Source organism: Chelonoidis abingdonii, chromosome 9, assembly GCF_003597395.2.
Source record: "Chelonoidis abingdonii isolate Lonesome George chromosome 9, CheloAbing_2.0, whole genome shotgun sequence".
In the NCBI taxonomy this organism is placed as follows: domain Eukaryota; kingdom Metazoa; phylum Chordata; order Testudines; family Testudinidae; genus Chelonoidis; species Chelonoidis abingdonii.
In genome coordinates this window covers 16,555,773-16,578,013 of record NC_133777.1, presented here as the reverse complement: position 1 = coordinate 16,578,013, position 22,241 = coordinate 16,555,773, and the positions used below count along the sequence as shown (strand labels likewise).

Sequence of the window (22,241 nt, the reverse complement as noted above, 5' to 3'; positions counted from 1 at the left end):
ATAGGGTGCATTGAAAGAAGTCAAGAAATGATTTCTTTCCTTTCTTTCACGTGGGGGGGTGTGTGTGAACTGAGGAGCTGTTCCCTGACCACGCCAGACACTGTGTTTGAACCTACAGACATTGGGAGCTCAGCCAAGAATGCAAATACTTTTGGAGACTGCTGTGGACTGTGGATAGCTGGAGTCCTCAAGTACCGCTCCATCCATGAGTGTCCATTTGAGTCTCTGGCTTCCCGTTACGCTTGTCACGCAGCGCTGTGTATCCCGGAGATTTTTTTTTTCAAACGCTTGGCATTTCGTGTTCTGTAACGGACCTCTGATACAACAGATTTGTCTCCCACAGCGATCAGATCTAGTATCTCCCGTACGGTCCATGCTGGAGCTCTTTTTGGATTTGAACTGCATCGCCAACCCATGCTGATCAGAGCTCCACGCTGGACAAACAGGAAATGTAATTCAAAAGTTGTGGGGCTTTTCCTATTTACCTGCCCGCTGCATCCAAGTTCAGATTGCTGTCCAGAGCAGTCAGTGGTGCACTATGGAATACCGCCGGAGCGGAGGCCAATAACGTCAATTTCCGTCCACACTAACCGTAATCCAATATGTTAATATCGAATTTAGCGCTACTCCTCTCGTCGGGGTGGAGTACAGAAATTGATTTAAAGAGCCCTTTATATCGATATAAAGGGCGTTGTAGTGTGGACGGGTACAGCGTTGAATCGATTTAACGCTCTTTAAATCGATTTAAACGCGTAGTGTAGACCAGGCCTTAGTGCCAAGAAACAAAAACAAATGTCAGCCTTAAACACATCTAAGAAATTGCTAATTTATATTTTATTTGCACACAGCAAACAGGGAGACAGTCTGTTTCATCAAAAGATCACAAATAGTGCATGGCAGACCCAACCACTCCTTCAGAGGGTGTTAGCAGATGAAATATCTCCATGTTCCTTCAGCTCTGATGGTAACTGTCCCCATCAGATAGTTAAACGCTAACTATATATTTTTTCAACTCTGCACATTTACCTAAAGAATTTAAGAGTTTTCTGATTCAGTATGGTGGCTGATTGCTTTTGATAGCAAAGTGTCCTCTGTATGTCAATGTTCACTATTCACTTGTTAGAATAAACAAATCTTTATTAAAGCCAAGACTTCAAAAACCAGACCCTTGAATAAGCACTTCTGAAAATCAGGCTGTTTACATAGGTATCCAAATGTGGACTTAAGAGCTGAGCCCCCACCAGCTTTCTAGTTACTCATTTAGAACCCTAGCGAGGCTCCTACTTTTGAAAATCTTGTTCACGGGCTGAATCCTGCTCCCACTGAAATCAGTGGGAGTTTTCCAGTGCTGTCAATGAAAGCAGAATCCAGCCTTAAATGGCCAAAATCTAAGGCATGGTTTGAATGAGGGACAGCTGATGCCGCTGAGAAAAAAATGGGTATTCCATAAAACCACCATTGTATTGTGAGAAAGTGTCTGATTGCACACCAGTCAACTGAATAGGCCTGGGGTAGAGCATGCAGTAATGTTTAGTTTCCTGATGGCTTTATCACAGTCCTTTCAGGACAGCCTGAGGGAGATTATCGTGGTCTGAAGTCATGATATCCTCCCTACCCTAGTCCTAGAAAACAAGGATCCGATCTTGCTCCAATTGATGTCAAAGGCAAAAACTTCCATTGATTTAATGAGAGCAGGATCTAGCACCCAGATGTAAGAGGGTTTTGGAGAGGGGGAAAATCTTATCTCAAGGGTTTTACTCTCCAGGCTTTTTTCACAATGTGAGGTTAAAGTGACGGTCAGAAAGTTACCACTATCTTCATCCAGCATAGAGCTCTTCCTATCTGTAATTCTTTAACAGTGAAAGGTGTTGGGTAGATTAGACACTGATACAGAACCATCAACCCTCTGACAACAACAAAATCCCCATCTTGGGAGTTGGACATTGCATGAAGCATTATAATTACTATCCCATTTGTTGAAAGCTGACAATCATGATTTTCACCTGGTGTGTTAGACCCATACAGGGGTCATGTCTGAAAGACTGTGAGGGAGAAATAGGTTCTGGGAAGAGATTGGCAGGAGATCATTTGGTGCATCAGAAGACAGAGACTAACCCATGCAGAAGGGTTAGACTGGAAGATGCAAAGTTGAGAATGGGAGAGGCTTACACAGAGGGGAAATGCACAATCTTCATTGACCTTTGTCACACTAACATTCAGTTCCCATCCCTACCGAGAGAGAGAGAGAAGCACCACAGAAGTATTATAAGGAGCAAATATTTGTAATCATGCTGTGTATTTCCTGCTCCTCTTTCTTTTTTTCTCTCGCTCTCTGTCCATCTGCTTAGCATCTGGGCACCAAACTCCAGTCTAAGGCAGGAATGTGGTAGGAGAGATTGTAAGCTCTTCGGGGCAGGGCCTATCTTTGTATTATGCATGTACAATGCCTTGCACAATGAAACTCTGATCCCTGACTGGGGGCCTCAGAACACTACCACAATTTAGATAATTAGTAATCAAATTCAGCAACAGCCTGGTGTGCCAACTTTTCATTATTTTTTTTTTTAGAAAACAAAAGGTCATAATATGTTTGTTTTTTTTTTTAAAGTACTGAGTGGAAAACTGCTAAGTGAGAGGGATGCAGAATGTAGACATTAAAGCAAGACCCAGTAGGGATGTGCAGGGCTGCTGTTCAGTTCATTAGAAATTGTGCATGCACGTCCAAGGGAAGAATCTCTCCCTAAGAGATTAAATGAGGACAAGTACAAATGTCTTAGAATTTAATTTATGTGTGGGCCATGAGGAGAAAAATGAAAAGCTGAGTAATGTTTTAATTATAACAGTATCATAGAATTGAATTTCTTTGATCCAGAGCTGGCGTTTTCTCTTCAATTAAATTATCCATGTGAATGGAGGATTATGACTATGAGGTTAATATATTTCTATTTCTTCTGTCCTTTCTTGCAGCAATACTTTCAGAACATTTATGCAACATGATGGTACATTACATAGCATATTCTAGAGATAATCAGCAATAACAACAGTTCTTTATTATTTTTATTAAGAGGCACTTGAATTTGCTGCTACTGTGGTTTGTGATATTGGCAAAGCTGTCTGGCAAAGTTTCTGAAAAGCTCAGAGGACATGGCCTCTAAGACAATGTAAATATGTTTTCATAAGTCAAACTGCTACAGAAACAATTCAAACAGGTAACATGAACAAAGCACTGAGGTGAATAAGTCTCGAGTGTTCGTTTTTTGTTTTTTTTTAAATGAGTGTTACGCTAAGCAGCCCCTGCAGAATCCATTCTCAGAGGCTAGCACAGGACCATGGCTGTGGGTTTTTTAGAGGTTAGGGTTCTGCAAACACCCCTGAAAGTCCAGGACCACTGGAACCTGGGACAGTACAGGGATTGATTCGGGTCAGCAGTGACTATGGCTGTATAAACTTCATTAGTCCAGGTCTGTTAAAAGTCTAGTATGGTCTCGTACTAGAACCTGATACGTGTGAGTGAGGGCTGTAGACAAATATTTTGCCCTTTAAACTCAGATTCCTTGCAGAAGTGGGTACATGTTGCTCCATAACAAATGTTTTATTCTCACTTTCATGGCACCTTTCTCACATGCTCACTCATTCTGACATGCACACACATACACACACGGAATGCTTCTCACCTGGTTATTGGATCCAACAGGAAAGAATCTAAAGAATGGATGGCGGTCTAGCATAACTAACTGGATGTCATTTGCTGTGAAGTCTATTTTGGCAATTACTATATTTCCATGATGTTCATATTTCTTGCCCAGCTCATCCCAAATTGGTAAGAGTTTCCTACAATCGTGGGACCAAGGTGCATCTGTAATTTTAAAAACAAAAATAGATGTTCACAAATCAAGCCTATGAATTTACTCCACTGCTTTAACAGGAATACAGAAAACTGATAGGTGCCAGAGCTGAAATGGGCGTTACCCACTTACAGAAACAATAGGGCAAACCAAGATGCACGATGAAGTCAGTAGGAGTTTTTCAGAGTAAGAACTGAGCAAAATCTAAGTAAAAACCAGACGTTGTGGCCTAACAAACACCTTTTCTTCTGGTACCATTTTTGAGTGGCAGGGAGCCTTGCGGCTCAAGTAGGTCCCAGCACCTCCGTCCTTGTTACATAGTAATACTTTACCGTCCTGAATTTAGGAGGGAGATGGATTATAGCCACAACCCAAATATGGATCTGTTTTGTGTGACTGACCCTTTTCTCTATGCTATACCAAACCAAAACTCCAGAAGTGAAATCCTGGTCCCACTGAGATCAATGGGAGTTTTATTTATTTATTTATTTATTTATTTAATTTATTTATTATTGCATTATCTGAGTACATGCACATCTTTCTTCATGTTAGTTGTATTTGTTTCCCTAAGGCCATCATCATCAGAACACCAGCAAGCTTGGAACCGTGTTCACAAAAGCCTACAATTGGCATTATAGGGCTAGGTTTGGTCTTGGGTTACGCACTCAGGCAGAGGCACAATGGGGAGTAAGAACTCATGGGTTACTTGGATTGTGGGTCTGGTTGCACAGAGTTATTCTGCACCTGCTATTCCCACCCTGGAGCAGGTGGATGGGGAGGTGTGGGAAATAGGCAGAGATGCTCTGGTGGTTGTGGGAAGGGAGAGTGATCTCCTTCTATTTAGGTCAGCAGGAAACTACTTCCCCTCAGAGCTAAGGGGCACAGCAAAGAAATTGTGGCTCCTTTTGTGGGGCACTCCAAGTAAGATGTCCTCCATTTTTGCCTTGGGATCTGTCCATGGAACACAGTTTAGTTCTTATTGTATGGCACATTTGAATGTTACATTGTGCAATAAAATGCCAGGATAGCTTTGTCTTTCTTCAAGATTTCACACTGCCTTGGAAAGTATTGGCTTTAGGGATCCCTATACAGAGCAAACTTAAGTCAGTACATGAACCACACTGTTTCCTTATGATATGGCACAAATCTTCCTATCATGCTTTTGAGCAGACAGCAAAATTATAGTAATTATGTAATGTATAGTGCTTCGTTTGATACAGAACAAATCCATTTGCATTTTTACATCAAAGTGATCATGTTAAAACAATCTAGAATGATACTCACAGAACATTACAAACACATTCTTGGTCTTATTAAAGGTGACCCTGTTGAAGTTCTTTCCAACAAGCACCTTAACAGGATTCTTGTCCCAGTCCTCCGGGATTTCTTCACTAGATACATGAGGCTAATCAGAAAGAGAAACAGGGATATGAAAGTGATGGGGATATCAGGAAGCCATATTCCGGTTCAGGTTTAAGTGAGTCCAACTCGACAATATTCAGCCAATGCTCTTACTTACTATAGTTAGCTTTTTAAAATATTGTGAGTCATATCAAACTATAAATAGGTTTGTGATGTTGCACTCTATATGATTATATGAAAATATGCTAATGTAACTGGAATATGCTTCATGCAAAAGGTCTCTTGTAAGGTATCATTATGAAGCTTATAATCTACTGAGTATGATCATCCTATTTGTATAAATGTACCACTCTTGTGTCTGAAACTAGAAATATGAAATATAACTTTGAGGGCCTCGTGTAATTATGCAAAGTGTGGGCCATTAATGGTGGTTTGGAATCTTGATGACTCCCATTAACCAGGACAATTGACTGTAGATGGCTCTGTTTTACCTGCAAGTCTTCCTGTATACATGTGCTCTGGCAAGCGAGTAATGAAGTCTTACAATGACATGTGATCATGTCCATCTGGAATCCATCTTTAACCTGGTTTCTTTCCATTAAGATGGAGGGGATGGGAGCCCACAGAGGGACAAAGGATTCCAGCCTTATGCAAAAAATGTATAAATTGGTAGAACAGAACAAAGGGGCAGAGCCATCGTGAGGAATCCCCTAGCTACCATCTGAGCTGGAACAAGGGCTGTACCGGGGAAAGGATTGTGCTCAGACTAGGAAGGCATCCAGTCTGTGAAAGAAACATATTGAAACATCTTTCAGGGTGAGAGATTATCTGTACTCAATTGTGTTACTGTATTAGGCTTGGATTTGCATGTTTTAATTTATTTTGCTTGGTAACTCACTTTGTTTTGTCTGTTACTGCTTGGAATCACTTAAATTGTACAGTACTTTCTGTATTTAATAAAATCACTTTTTACTTATTAATTTAACCCAGAGTATATATAAATACCTGGGGGGAGGGGCGCAGACAGCTGTGCATATCTCTGTGTTATAAATTGTTCGCCCTCTATGAGTTTTCGTTGTATAAGCTTTATAGAGGGTAAAACTGATTTATTTGGGTTTTAGACCCAATTGGGAGTGGGGCATCTGAGTGTTAAAGATAAGAACACTTCTGTTAGCTGCTTTTAGTCAAGTCTGTAGCTGTGGGGCAAGTAATTCAGATCCTGGGTCTGTGTTGGAGCAGATAGGCATGTTTGGCTCAGCAAGACAGGGTGCTGGGGTCCCGAGCTGGCAGGGAAGGCAGGGGCAGATGTAGTCTTGGCACATCGGTTGGCAGCTCCCAAAGGAGCTTCTGTCATCTAACCTGTCACAAGGTTACTTGAACCTACACGATCCAGTTGTCCTACAAAACCTGGCTGAAAAACAGTCAAAAACTAGAGAACTATAGAGCTTGTTTATTGTGGAAGAGGAGTGAGGTGGCTATATAACAGGATGAATGCCACTGCCTAGATTTCTCCATCCCCTCCACATGATTCCTTCCTTCCTCTTAATGGAAGCTGTTAAATATGAAAGTAAATCAAGCATCAGAACATTGAAAACACAATACAGTTACAATGTATCTGTCTTGGAACTTATGTGGCATGAACGTTCTGATACCTCATTGTGATGACAAAATATTGTAATGAGAATAGAGAAGTGATCCAGCAGGAAATAATTCTAGTGAAAAAGATTATAAGAAGTCACGAAAATAAGGAAACACCAATGGTGCTGGCAAATGTTGTTATCCCTACTGTACAGATGGGGGAAATGAAGCTCAGAGAGGTTTTATGGTCATATTTTCAGAGTTGTTCACCCTAAATACCAGTTGAAGTTAATGAAATTTAGAGGTTCTCATCACCTTTAAAATTCAGGCCATAAGTGACTTGCTTAAATTCTCACAGAGAGTCCTTGGCACAATACTGTGGTCCATCTCAGTTTCCCAAAATAAGGGAGTAGACTAGTATGAACTGAAAACGGAGCACATGACAGCAACAAGAACAAGCTTGTAAAATCAGAACTGGGCTAGTACACATGGTAGAGTAGGAACTTAAACAACATTTTCACTTTATTTTTGCAAATGTGCTAGAATCTTCAGGTGGTGTCAAATGGACGTCTGACTCTGTCTCTTCAGAGAGGCATACCTTTGCTTTCCCACCTAGGTAGCTGTGACAGAAGCTTCTTAGATTCTCCACAGTCACCTCATCTGCAGGCATTTTGTACTTTGCATCACTTGTCAGGTTTAAGATTCGCACTGCAGGGACGTCTACCTCAGTGATGCGAAAATACTCAAAAATGCGCCCGTTTCTGGTTTCATTTGTGTCCACCAAGATAAACATTATCTGGAAAGGGAAAAACAGCAGCATGCTGGATATCCAGCTTCATAGCATCCCATTACATCCTAAAAGCAGAAGTCTGTTACCTTAGAAATAGCTGCGCAGTTGTTCACACAAATCAACATCTTTTGGATTCCTCCACAAGGACCTGCATCAAACAGCTCCATCCTTCACTTTGAATTTCAGGTTAAAAGAAATTAGATTCTGGACATGAAACTCAGTTAAAAGCTACTGAATCTGAAGATGAGTTTGGATATGAAATTTCACCCTGTGTACGGGAATTCAGTCCAAGGGCTTTGGCTTAATCCATAGCAGTACAGGCCAGATTTGAAGTTTAGATCCCGAAATAAACCTCCCAAAACTTGGCATTGTTAGGATCCAGGCTTATCTGCCATTGGAACTCTGAATAACTGTATGCTGAGCGTGGTACAGAACTGCTGGGTGAAAACTTTTCTATGCCCCAGCTCTGACATAGTAACAACATTCTGAACAAGGTAGGTTTGGGCTTTTACTAAATTTACTTGATACTTGCCCCGGTAAGTTCTTATTGCTTCTTATAGCCCTGCATTACATGACAAAACTTAATAGTACAAAAATCTGAAATAGTTATAATCCAGATGTCTTTACCAATAGTAGAGTAAAATGATTGGTGGTGGTTTTACTAGCAGATGAATTCTCATTCTGTAGCACTTAGAGTGTTTGGAGCAATAGCAGCAAAATTTAATAACTGACAGTGGAGACTGCTAGAAAATGCTGTTTTTTACTTACTTTCCCTCTCCTTTGCTGCATTCCCCCACCCCCTACACACACTTTGCAGGATGAAACAGTGTCATACAGATTCTTTGCAAAAGCAGTTAAGGTAGAACTGCTGGTTTCAGCTGTGGCCAACAGCAACTCATTGAAATTCCCAGAATGGCATTTCCAGACGACATCACAGACTAGATGCTGAGCCTACAAAAGCACTACTAACCGTTTCATGGCTGGAAGTTCCCCTTAGTACAGTTCATATGTAAGATCAGAAATTGGCTTGATAGGACTGGTCAGAAATAGGTTTGTTGTGCATGACACAGTTAGAATCGTATTTTTAAAGCATCACTCTCCCTTTGGATTTACTTCTAATTTTGATTTCTCCAGACCATTTTGCTTAAGGACCCATGCTAGAAAAATGGTTCTGAGAACTACTGGAAGTGGTTTGAGAGCAGACAAACTGACAGCAATATATTCCTATCAGTAACATTTGGAGGGTGTTTTTCAACTGATCTTCGACATCTGACATTTGCAAAGCAGGACTCTAAAGTAAACTACATCACAAACCTTTCCTCTAAATTCCACAGCAACAGACTCGTAATCTTCATAAGTCTTGTTGAATGTCTCTGAGTTCTTAGGGGTGAACAGCAGAATGTGATTTTCAACAGGGACATCAAAAATCTTCACAGATGTCTACAAAACAAAAGGCTCAACATCTGTTCCACTGTAAGCAGAACAGTGAATCACATGCTCGAAGTATTAATGCCATTCAGTTCTGGGTTTGCATATTGTACTTTCCAAGACTCGTATGGTTCCCCATCATTTTCATAACCTTGGGATTTTGTATTGTTTTAAAGAGGATAAATTGCAAGAAGATCAGCAGCTGCAAACTGGGTTTCTTGCTTAAGGAAAATCTCAGCATTATTCATAGATTGAGACCAGAATGGTAATCTAGTATGACCTCCTGTATAACAACAGGCACAGAATTAATGCTGGCTGGAGTTCTCTAAGTAAACGATAGTGTTGTCAATAAAAACTATTAGGATCAGCTCACTGAAAAGCAACCAAACACTTGGCAGCTGCATAGCCACCCTTAGCCTGAGATTTGGAATATGATATTAACCTTTACAACTGTCTGCCCCTGTTTACAGCTATTTACCAAACTGGTAGGGTGAGTCCTTAGAGCTAGTGTTTGTCTAGTCAGTAGTGATGGTCAATAGAAATGAATAACAGGTTGGCCATCAATTCAGAATAGATCCACTTTGTTGCACGAGGATGCAATTTCAAATAAGGTTTTCCTGTGTGGTTTAACAGATGATAAACTCCACCATGATCGAGTTTCATCGTCTGAGTTCTCCAGGAAAGACGTCAATAGGGGAATATTGAGGAATGTTTTTACTGTGCTCTCAAAATTGGAGGAAAATATCTTAATGGGATTATAGCCCTGTAAAACATTTGCTGTTCTAGTGTAGGAAGCTGTGTGACTGTTATGACAGTTTTCTTCGTGAGTCCCTCTGTGCATCTGCTGGAGTGGTCAGTGCTGCAAGCCAGCTTGTTGAGATCAGCTGTTAGGAGTGACAGAGACACAGAGGGTTCTCTCAAGGAGATTTTACATTTGTTCTTCCTTTGCTGCTTTTATGAATCTAACATAGAAGTCACTTGGAGTGGAACCATATGGTATACGGGAAGTGAGTATGGTAAACAGAACAGCTAAGTAAACTGGATTCCCACTCTAAATTCTGTCGAGCTTCATTGACCAGCTCAACATAGCCCCATGCTGGTTCTGGAATTCCAGGAGCAACATATTAAATTCCCTTCTGCTTTAGCTCTATTTAATTCCATACAGTGAACATACCTCAAGATTATACTCTGTGACCAAATCCATGGTAAAAGTTTTAATTGATGTGGTAAGATCCACTTTGTTCTGCTTGCCGTCTTCAGACACTTCATTATGTACAGGTTTTCCCTTGAGTAATAAGAAAGCAAAGTTTTTAAAGCAGCCACTTTTATCCTTGACTGTAGCAAGCATGCTATCATTAATTAAACATGTTGTTTTCAAATTTACTTTTTCTTGTCAATAGCAACTAAAATTTCATAACTCTTCTATAATAAATGGCACCGCCAGATTAGTAACATGGTTGTAGCTGAGTGTCAAGATAAAGCTGACACATTTAATGTACTCCATGCCAATAATCCTAATACACTGAGTATGCACTCTAAATTCTAATGCAAGACCCTGTCAGTGCCTAGGCACAATGAAATGGCAAATGAACCTTTGCTTTAATGATTTCTTGGTCTGGTTTGTTTTGTAGCCTAATTGTCCATGTTGCTTCCTTATAGTTTTGTAGTTGTCATTGTGTTTGCACATTGTTTCTTCCCAGTGCCATTTGGGGGAAAGGAAAAAGATCCCACCACCAAAAGTGACATGCTACAGAAGTGCTGAGCATCCACTACAGTCCGTCAGTCCAGCAGAAGTTGTACATGCTCAGAGAATTTGAAAATTGAGCCACTTTTCTTTAAGTGACTAAATATTGCTTCAGAAGCCAGAATGCAGGCCCCAGGTTTCCATCGTGCACACCTTGTTGAACACAGCAATGGTGTTCTCTCGGATACCATAGCTCACAAAAACCTCTTCTCTGGCTGTCACCCCAAAAAGCAGCTCTGGCACGTCTCTCGCAGTCTCATAGAAAACTTCCACTGCTCCACCATGAAGTTCCTGTAGAACAAAAGCAGTGATTTATAATCACCAGCACCCTGTATGGTGCTGGCATGGATGGGAGTTAGGAGCAGACTGAGGCTGACCTCATGCAGGTCTCTGAGGTTTAGGTGAGGGAGTAAACACGCAAACTAGCAGGACTGGCTGCATGACCTTTTCCAGACAGTGTCTGCTGGGCTGGTGTGGGGCTGATATGGCATTCCCTGATCTCAATGCCTATTCTGCCTATTCTTCTGCTCCACCATTGCCCCAGGCAAGTCCTGGCCTCAAGAGGGGCTGTCCAAGAGGGGAAAGAGTCATGGCAGCACGAGATCCTGACACCACTTCACTTCTTCACCCCTTCCACACAGGAACAGTGAGAGTCACTAAAGAGAGTCCTGTCTATGCAGTAGATCAGAAAGAAAGGATCTCTACTTGATTGAGGACCTACCTATTGACATGTCTGAATTGTTTTACCTATATCTGATGCTTAGATAGGAGGTTCTTCAAGGCAGAAACCTTGTCTCCTAAGTCTGTAGAATAGACAGCGTGCTGTAAGTCCCCAATTAATAATAAATAACAATGATGAAAGGCAACAGTTCCTGCAGCTTCCATTTAATTAGACAATTATTTCATGCTAAATGAATAGTAATTTATATGCTGAGATCTTCTGACACATTCTGGCAGTTGTGTTCGGTGAGCAATCTGTGACTAATAGAAGGCCAGATCCGGCTCTTTATTTCTTTTGACAGTGCTTTATTCTATTGGCTTCCACCTGCTGTATTTCTGACATGTCCTAGTGCATGCTGATGATAATCTATAGCCATTTCATTCTCCAAATGAATTCACAAATTCCAGTCAAAGTCTGCAGGCACTAACTATCAGCTCAGTCCAGTAACACTATTATATTGGGCCGGATGGTGTGTCTCTTTTTGAGTTGCACCTTACTTCATGAATAATTTCAGTGGGGCTACTGGTGGAGCAAAACTCTAGTTGGGGTGAGCATTTTCATAACTGGCCCATTGTTTTCAGTGCATACCCTACCTCTTCCCCCTAAGGTGCTATGGCAGCAACATACAATACTTCAATTGCCCTATCAATAAAAGTTGGAGCATACGTTAGAGAGGTGGTTCTCAAACTAGGGCTGCTGCTTGTTCAGGGAAAGCCCCTGGCAGGCCGGACCAGTTTCTTTACCTGCCACATCCACAGGTTCGGCCGATCATGGCTCCCACTGGCCATGGTTTGCCACTCCAGGCCAATGGATGCTGCAGGAAGGGCAGCCAACACATCCCGCAGCCCGCGCTGCTTCTTGCAGCCCCCATTGGCCTGGAGCGGCGAACCATGGCCAGGTAAACAAATCAGCCCGCCCCACAGGGGTTTTTCCTGAACAAGAGGCGGCCCTAGTTTGAGAACCACTGCATTAGAGCCAGGGCCGGTGCAACCCATTAGACGACTTAGGCAGTTGCCTAGGGCACTAACATTTGTGAGGTGGCGGCTGCCCCGGTCATCGGCGGCATTTCGGGCATGGGACCATCCGCTACCTCTGTCGGGGGTGCCATTTTGGGGACGGATCTTCCACTGCCTGGGGCACCAAAAAAGCTGGCAGCACTCCTGATTAGAGCACATTATAGTAATAGCACTTTAGACTTGATAAGATTTAAGAATGTGCTCAGACACCGTCGTGATAGGTGAGTTCAAAATACCTGGATAGACAGAAGAATAAATACCTGCTTAGTTAGAAAAAATATGAATACAGATTTAATTATATTAAAGGTACAGAGGGTACCATGAAAAAGTAAGACAATTCAATACTGTTCTACTAGCTTTAGATTGCATACCACCGCAACTTTTACAGAGTCACACTGAATATTTACTTTGCAATGGCGCGTAATGCTTAATATTTTTCATCCCTAAATCCTTCAGTCTTTCTTCAGTCCTTGGAACTAATGGCAGTTTGCCTGAGTGAAGAGTGCAGGATTTGGCCCATGTGCTGTATGATATTTTATTAATTCTGAACTAGGAAATCACGATAGCAGATTTTCCAGCTGTCAGCAGCTCAAATCTGCAGTTTGTGACCCCTTTACAGTAATCTGATTCCAAACACATTGAGACATTTCCCTCCTTTAAAGGAAGCTGTTCAACTAAAAATGTATCTCAGTGCAATAGATTATATTTGCTGGTTTTCAGCAAAGCTAAACGATAAGGGTCAATTTTTCATTAGTGCCTCAAAAACTGAGCCCATAATTGTTCATGTCTATGATTTTACAAGTGCAAGAACTCAGATCTTTGCATGAAAATCAGTTAATTAGATGGCTGGTTCTCTACCTGAGATTAGAATGTGCCTAGCCCTGCTTGGGTGCAGTCACAAGCCTGGCCCCAGAGGAGCACCAGGCCTGTTCATGGGTAGTGCCAACAATGCCATAAGCTTCTCCAAAGGAGAAAAAGAAGGGGGTGGAATGATGACAAGTCTATTGCCCTGTTCTATACCAGTCAGTAATGCTGGGATGTTCAGCAGGGAGCACTCTCCAAGGGCATAACAATTGGCATGGGCTGACCCAGCATTGCTCCAGGACTACCGTCAGGCACTCCTGCTGAGGCTGAAGACCTCTATGCATATACATACAGAGATAATACCACGGGAGTGAGGCTTTACAGCTACAATCTAGCCCTACATAAACCCAAGTATTTGCATGTGTAAACTTTTATACAGGAATAAATGCATGGTGGTAAAAAACAAAAAACCTAGCAAATGGTAGGCCTAGTTTCTGAGGCCAACTTTAGGCATCTTTGGAAATATGGTCCTCGGGGACGATGGCAAAAAATGTGGGTCCTGGTCACAGGCAAAAAGGCCTTTGACTTTCCATTGAGTTACCTTAAAAAAGCCAATCACTGCCAAATCTTCAGAGTTGATGATAGCTTCAGCTTGGTCAGTGCTGTTGATAACTACAGTGCTGGGTCCTATTCGTCTTCTTACCCAGGTAATAAATGCAGAGGCCTCTCTTACTCCTTTAGAACAAGGAAAAAATTAAAAGGACTGTCAAAGAGAATTACAAAAAGACATCCGTTTTCTGAACAACCAAGATGACAAGAAGTGCACAAGGCTGTTGAGTCTAAGTTCATTTGAACTCCATGCACCCCTGAACTCTTGGCTATTGGATAATTAAAGGTGGACTTAAGAATTGAAATTCAAATCCAGATCCCAATCACTTGAACAGGTTCAGTGTATCACAATACAATGTTTGTGGTCGTCATTGTACTTTCTGGGTTCTCTACAAACAACAATTGGGCATGTTGCCAATTGCCTGTTCAGTCACAGATTTTATGGGTGTTTTGAGGCCAGGGCTCTCAGACAAGTAGGAAAGCATGGAGCACAAAGATTCATGTGTGACTGTACGGCACCCATGAGCTATACAGAAATGCCAACCTGTGGTTTAATATGACATGACTTCAGAGCAATTCCACAGTTTGTTGAGATATCTATTGAGCTAAAGTAGGTGTTAGATTTGTACCTCTTGCACAGCGGAAGAGAGAGAATAGGTGCTGAGGCATGTTAAAATGCTTCTTCAATGTTAGACCTCAGCTTTTTTGGTTTACAGGTAAGAATTGAGGCCCAAATGGTCAAGTCCTTTTAATTCTCAATGCTCCCAGCTTTTAGCTACTGGACTCAGTATTGCCAACTCTCACAATTTTATCACAAATCTTATGATATGATGATTTTTTTTCCCTTTAAAGCCCCAGCTCCTTTGGTCAAGAATCTCCGCTTTTATTTAAGAATAAAGTTTCTATCCCTAATGTTTGCCAAAAAAAAAAAAAAAAAAGTTTAGAAACATGACTCCTAAAGGCTGAAAGTCCCAGCCTAAAAAAATGCCCCTTTATCTTTTTCAGTATAAGTAGGGTGACCAGATGTCCCGATTTTATAGGGACTGTCTTGATTTTGGGGTCTTTTTTTTTTGTATATAGGCTCCTATTACCTCCCCACCTCCTGTCCCGATTTTTCACGTTTGCTGTCTAGTCAACCTAAGTATAACCTTCTTTAAGAAGAGGCGCAGATGTACATAGAGGGGTCCAGCAAGAAGTGAATCAGAATTGTATATGAAAAAGAGCACTGATATAGTGCCAGCCTGTATGTACTGTGCTATGGTATAGTATTGCTACATATTACAAACATTCGATCAAACATTCAGACCCTGAAACCGTGCGTCTTATCAATTTAACAAGATTAAAATGCAGGGAAGGCCTGTTCAGTTGATTGCCACTCAGACATTTTGCTGCAGCACTCGCTGCATCTGATTCCAAATAATAATTTTTAAAAGTATGGCAGGCTTACATTTGTCCTGAAGAACACAAGTCTGAAACGTAAGGTGTCAGAACAGAATCTAGTGGCTGCATGGCATTTGAACACTGTCTACATGCAGATCCAAGCTCTTACAGCTAATCTGTTGTTACGTCAACCATACAGACCTCAGCAAATCTGTCTTTGGATTAATCATTGTCTTGGTTTGCCTGAAATGGCCTTGTACTTAGTATATTTGGGCCCAGTCCCGGTTTCACTGAAGTAAATGCCTCATTGATTTCATTAAGACTAGGATTTGGCTCTGTTTATCAGCTGTCTTGATGACCATTTAAAAAAACATCCCTCTTTCATCAAATATTTCAATGGACTTTCTTGTTTTAAACTTCGTCTGTCATTGCCAGCCCAAAGGCATTTGTTTTGTATTTAAGGATTAAACATTTCCTCTGATAAATAACTCACTGGATAACTATAGCACATCCACATCAGGCCACTCTGAATACTTCAAACAGCTATAACCTATCAGTGAGAGCAATAGTTCGATTTTTTTTCAGTACTAGCTCTCTCAACATTGTAAATAAATGACTTGCCAGTCAACCAGTAAGTAACTATTGGAGTTGTGTGCTGTAGCTAATTTGTGAATTCTTTTTTACATCACTGCCCACTTTCACAAGAGGCTAAATATATTAACTCTTTGCAGTTCATTTATAGGTAACGCTGAAAGGGTAGCTCTATTCTGGCATCATCAGGCTCCCTGTTCACTGTCTCTCAGTAACATACACATTAAATGAGTTTGCAAGCTAAAAGGTGGTTTCTTGCCAGCTCTACAGACTCAACCAAAGACCCAGGCTGGATTCTTTCATTCTCATGCATCATTACCACTAATAAAAGTTCCGTTGGCAAATCATGCCTTCGGTGACACCTGTGCAGGCCCTCCTGTTTATACAGGTGTAACGACTGGAACCCATAAAATAATTCTGCTGATGCACAAGAAGGAATAAAAGTACTGAGAACACAGCAGCTCCACTGAAGTTTGTGAGAGTGAGAGGGGGCTCAGCAGCTCTGAATATCTGGGCCACTTATTCACATGCTTAAAAGTGGGTTTAGGGGCCAAAGTTTAGGCTCCTGTTTTTGCAAAATCGTGGACCATCTACTTCTCTTCAGATCCAAAAACATGTCCCTGCTGAGGCTACTTACCTCTGAGCTGCAAGAAAACAGTTTAACCAGTGTGCACAATTAGAGAGAGAGGTAGGCAAAAAGAATATTATTTGTATCTATTTTTAATGAAGCAAAAGCTCTAATCAAGTCTGGATGTCCAGGAATTGTGCATATTCTGAACTAGGGAATGCACAGGCCAAATGCTATAGTCTGTTTAATATATCTTAATGTACTTTGCATGCAATCTTTAAAATGATTCCATTGCATTAGGTGAGCTCCCTCTGGTGGGTAATTTGCCAGCTTCAAAATTTCTTCTTAAGTTATAGAATCAAATAACTGTGTGTGTGGTGTGTGTGTGTGTGATATTGTGTGTTGTGTGTCATGCTTGTGTGTGTGTATATATGGAAGGGAGGAAGAGTAGAGAGAGAGAGAGACTGGATAGGCGTAGTGGTTCAGAGCACCGGCCTTTGAAATGGGAGACGCCCTTTTGATACGAGAGACTGGGGTCAATCCCGGTTGGTACCAACTTTCCAATGGGTCCTTGGCAAAAGACCCCTAATGCTTCACCTGCCTACTCAAATATGAGAGTGACACGAACTAGAAGAGTCATGCCGGTCGCGACGTCGCCGGGATAACAGGGTCCGCGCAGATCTTGAGGAACCAGGACAATCTGACAATAAGTGGGCTACTGGAACAAACCATTCATGACGAGACAAGAGAACCTGGAATGATGGAATGCTTCTACAACAGTGACCTAATGAAAGGGGATATTATGAAACATATGAGGGACTATGGATGGACAAAAGACCTACATCCACACTTACTGAGAACAGCTAGTTACCCAACGCTTCAACATAGTAAAGAGGAAGCTGCTTTCACAGCCTGGATTGACTACAGGAAAGCTACGACTCAATGCCACACACGTGGATCTGTGAATGGCGCTATACAAAGTCAACAGGACACTAAGGACCTTCCTCAAGAACTCAATGGGACTGTGGAAGACACACTGCGAAGTCAACTCAAGGCAGTCACAAGTGGCATCAAGTGCGGCTTACCAAGGTGATGCACTGTCCCGCTGCTGTCTGCATAGGCTTAACCCCTCAGCCAGATATCACAAGGATTGGATCGGGTACAGGTTCACGAGTGGACTACCATCAGCCACCACCTCCTCTACATGGATGAGACATCGACTCGCCAATCCCCTGACGCGGACTATAGTGAGGATTGGGATCATTCGGACTGGAGAAGTGTGGCGGTGGTAGTGAAAGAGGGAAGGTTAGTCAATACTGATGGGGTGGAACTACCAGCAGGCCACATAGCAGACATACAGACCAGCTACAGTACCTTGGCGTCCCACAGTCACATGGAAAACACGATGAGGAGGCAAGGAAGACAGCACATCCAAGTATCGCCAAAGGATAAGACAGGTCCTGAAGAGCCAGCTCAGGAAGAACAAGATCCATGCATCAACAGATATCCTGCTGGTAATAGGGAGCTGGCCAAGGAGGACATGGAGTCTGCCGATTGAGAGACCAGAAGCTCCTCACAAATGCACGGAGGTTTCCACCCCAAGTCCAACACCCAGAGACTGTATACCAGCCAGAAAGAAGGCGGGCGGGGCTGGTGGCATCAAGCCACAGTCCGGACGAAACCCGGAAATCCAGGAGTACTCAGTAAGTGGCCCCCAAATGAGCTGCTGAGAGAGAGATGCCTGAGCAGCAGCAGACATGGGAGAGACCAAGCAGAAAGTGCCATGGCAAAGACAAGACCTCATGGATGTACTATCGACAGATAGCTGAGGTGGCTGACACTGGGATCCTACCAGTGGCTGGAAAGGGCTGGACTAAAAGACAGCACTGAGGACTGATCTAGCAGCACAGGAACAGGCACTGAGCACCAGATCCATTGAAGCAGGGTCTACCCACTAAGAGGACCAAGGTGCAGACTGTGCAGAGAGGCTCAGAGACAGTCCGACACATAGTGGCAGGAGTGTAAGATGCAGGCAGGAACAGCATGCACTGAACGGCACAACCAAGGGTGGCATTGTGTACAGGAACATCTGCACGCGTATGGGCTAGACCTCCCACCAGATGGGAGATTCCACAGAAGGTTGTGGAGAATAGCAGGCTAAGATTCGTGCTTCCAGATCCCAGACGGACAGGCAGCGTTACTGGCCACATCAACCAGACAGTCGTTGGAAATAGACAAGGACCAGAGACAGCAATGGGTGATAAGGATATAGCGTCCAAGTGACAGCAACATCAGGAAGAAGGAATATGAGAAGCTGGAGAAGTACCAGGCCTGAAAGAGGAAACTAGAGAGGGATGTGGAAAGTGAAAGGCCAAGTGGTCCCCAGTGGGTGTAGGAGCACTCGGGACTGTGAGCCATCCTAGCTGGGTGAGTGCTCCAACAGATGGCCAGCGAAGAACATCAGAAGCTGTCTGTTCCGAAGAGTGCAGTGCTAGGAACAGCTAATGATACTGTTGCAGAACCTCAAACTCTCAGGGCCTCTGGTAGAGGACCGGAGGACTTGAGGAAGGACATACCACCCATAGGGGTGAGAGGGGAATTTTTTTTTTTTTATAGATTATATAAACACACACACATTCAATTAAAACCAGACAAGGTTGTTGTTAAAACAGTCCTCTCCAAACCACAGTGCAGATCTCTGCTATTTATGCTGTCCTCATACTGTGCATGGAATCTGTACTAGGAATCCTATGGGTGGTACAAATGCAAAATAAAAAAATAATTGCGCCAAATTCTCTGCAAGTGTAACTCCATTGTATTCAGGCTTATTGTATTCAATGAGCATGCATGGTAGTTCACTGTAGTCAATGGAGTTATGCCCGCAGAGAATTTGGTTGCTATCTGCATTGCTGGTCGGAGAAGAGCATTTAAATCCTAACTTTGGAAGACAAGTTCAAATCCTAGTTTGTCTTTATTAAATGCACACAGGTACACATAGATATGCCTGCATATCTAGCTAAATATACGTATAATATGAAGGGCAGAATCCCTTTACTATCTAATACATTCTCTTGTTGAGCATGATATTCTGTCCAGTCAACAATGTAGTAAGTCTTTTCCATCTGTAATACAATAGATGATATGCCTTTCCATCAATCCAAACAACAGTTTACCTTTGCAATCTATAGGATTTTTCCTATCCCCATCCACAAAGAACTTCACAGTTGGAAACTCTTGAATATTAAATTCTTTTTTCAGATCTTTTTGGTCTGTGATATCAACTTTGCCAAATCTGATACCAGGAGCTTCTTTTTTAAGCTGCCTCGCAGCTTTCGCAAATTCTTCAGCCAGAATCTGAGATGGTCCAGATAAAGAAATGTCTGAAAGGGATCAACAAAGAGAAAACCAATCATGTAGTCATGAGTGTTAAACCTCAAACTCAAAGCCATTAAGTCAGGCAGTATTTTCCAGGGATAAACAGGGCTGTTGATGAGACACAAGACAATGGGAACCTATCCCATCCAATGAGCCTAAAACATGAGAGACCTTTTTGATCTATTTTGTTCATTACGAATGATCAGTCTCTGCATGTTTATGTATTTTTGTGTTTGTACTTGTGCAATGAGTAGCAAGAAATGTCATTTAAAAGCTCTAATGGGGGGCTAATTTTTTTAGGGGGGGCGGGAAACAAAATGGAGTCATCTGTGATTGAATATTCTGGCCAGATTTTTAAAAATGGGAGCCTAAGGGTAGGGTAATTTAATTCATATAAAGTCACTTAAGTCAGCTGATTTTCAAAGCTGCTGAGTACCCAACAGCTCCCAACAACACAGGTTTTTATAACACAACTTGTGTGTCGGAGCTGTGGGAAGCGAGTTCTAGTCAGCACTCTGCAGGTGTATGTTGGGTTATTATGGAAAAGGGGACAAGAAATGAATTGCCTGTATCCAGCTGCTTTGAACTCAGAGGTATGTATTGGATAAATGCTAAGAGTTCTCCAGTTTTGCAACTTGTGGAAAGGACTTTTAAAAGCAAGTTAGTTTAACGTTCTACTGATAAAACTGAGATATGTTATCATCTCATTTGGCTTGGTTTACTATTTAACCTAAAGAGGGGAGTGAAAACTTGAAATACTGATTTCCTTTCAATCCCTGACAGAGACATTTTAGTTTTATCAATATACCTTTCAAACAGGGATAGATAGTCTGGCTTATTTATAAACCAAATTGTAAATCCAACGGCATGAATATTTTTTTAATCTAATGTCTTTTGTACTACCATAGAACTGGAAATAAATACACGTCTCTACAATTTTCCTAATCAAGACACTGCCTTATATAATAGTACCAGAAAGTGAGTGATCATTTTCATTAGAGTTCTCATAAATGAATGACAGATAAAACGTTTAATCTAGCTCAATGATCAGTTACATTTCCCCTCATGATTCATCATCGTCGTCGTCATTCTGATTCCCCACCATAAATCATTCTTCCATCCAACCAGTGCAATCAGGATCATGAATAGTAATACCCAGCAACCTCTTTTTATTATTAGTTATTTGACCTGTATGGATTCAGTGCAGTAAGGACTCAGATAAGAAAGCTTTGGAGTCAATGGTGCAAAGCAGTTTATCAGCTGAGGCTCTGGTTACTTGTTTTTATGTGATCTAATGGAGCTCAGGAAAGGCAGTGCTGGTACTCCTGGATTTAAATCCCACCAACATGCCTGTGTTACCTTAGTCATGTCATTCAGCAAAATATTAAAGTATGTGCTTAACTTTAAACATGCTTACGTCTCACCAAAGTAAGTTGAAGTTTCTGTTGGTGCAAATGGGAGATGTATCAGGCCATTAATTTCTGTGTATCTTGGTTCTCCCAAGTGTAAAATGAGTGTGATACTACCTACCTTCTTTCTGGGGTCAATTTGGAATGTGCTTTGTTGGGGGTGTGCATGGGCTAATTTCATTCTTTTTTTTAACAATAGTTTTCTAAGTGAGTTTATAAGACCTCCTAGAAGTGTAAGGATCAGACAGGTCAACAGTGCTGGCTCCTTCTGAGTTGTAACAGAAAATATTGAGTGACATCTTGGCTTCACCAAAATCGATGAAAACTTCGCCATTGACTTCAGTAGGTCAGGTTTTCACCCAGTGAGTTTATGGCAGGGGTGGGCAAACTTTTTGGCCCAAGGGCCACATCTGGGAATAGAAATTGTATGGTGGGCCATAAATGCTCACAAAATTGGGGTTGGGGTGTGGGAGGGAGTGAAGGCACCGGCTATGGGTGCGGGCTCTGGAGTGGGGCTGGGGATGATGATTTTGGGACCGAGGGGTTCGGAGGGTGGGAGGGGAATCATGGCTGGGGCAGGGGGTTGGGGCACAGGGAGAGGCTCAGGGGTGCAGGCTCTGGGCAGCTCTTATCTCAAGCGGCTCGTGGAAGCAGCGGCATGCCCCTCTCCAGCTCCTACAGGGAAGCATGGCCAGGCGGCTCTGCACGCTGCCCTGTCTACAGGCACTGCCTCTGCAGTTCCCACTGGGTGCGGTTCCCAGCCAATTAGAGCTGATGGAGCTGCACTTGGGGCAGGGGCACCATGTGGAGCGGAGCCCCTGCCTGCCTCTACGCATAGGAGTCGGAGGGGGGCCATGCTGCTGCTTCCGCGAGCTGCATGGAGTGGCACCCCACCCTTCTCCCTGGCTGGAGTGCCAAAGCAAGGCAAGCCCCAGATCCCGCTCCCAATTGGGAGCTGGAGGGCTGGATTATAACGGCTGGCTGGCCGAATTCGGCCTTTAGGCTGTAGTTTGCCCAACCC

At 42.4% G+C, this 22,241-nt stretch overlaps 1 protein-coding gene across 1 annotated transcript in view; it reads right to left on the bottom strand.

The window, feature by feature from the left end:
* The window catches only part of PDILT (protein disulfide isomerase like, testis expressed), a 42,930-nt gene that overhangs the window by 4,509 nt on the left and 16,180 nt on the right, over window positions 1–22,241 (bottom strand). The window contains exons 2-9 of the mRNA XM_032802172.2: window positions 19,610–19,816; window positions 13,890–14,023; window positions 10,901–11,038; window positions 10,178–10,288; window positions 8,890–9,015; window positions 7,384–7,581; window positions 5,130–5,250; window positions 3,675–3,856 (exon numbers count right to left, since the gene is read on the bottom strand). Of these exons, the coding sequence (XP_032658063.1) occupies window positions 3,675–3,856; window positions 5,130–5,250; window positions 7,384–7,581; window positions 8,890–9,015; window positions 10,178–10,288; window positions 10,901–11,038; window positions 13,890–14,023; window positions 19,610–19,816 (1,217 nt within the window). The remainder of the gene's footprint in view (window positions 1–3,674; window positions 3,857–5,129; window positions 5,251–7,383; window positions 7,582–8,889; window positions 9,016–10,177; window positions 10,289–10,900; window positions 11,039–13,889; window positions 14,024–19,609; window positions 19,817–22,241) is intronic.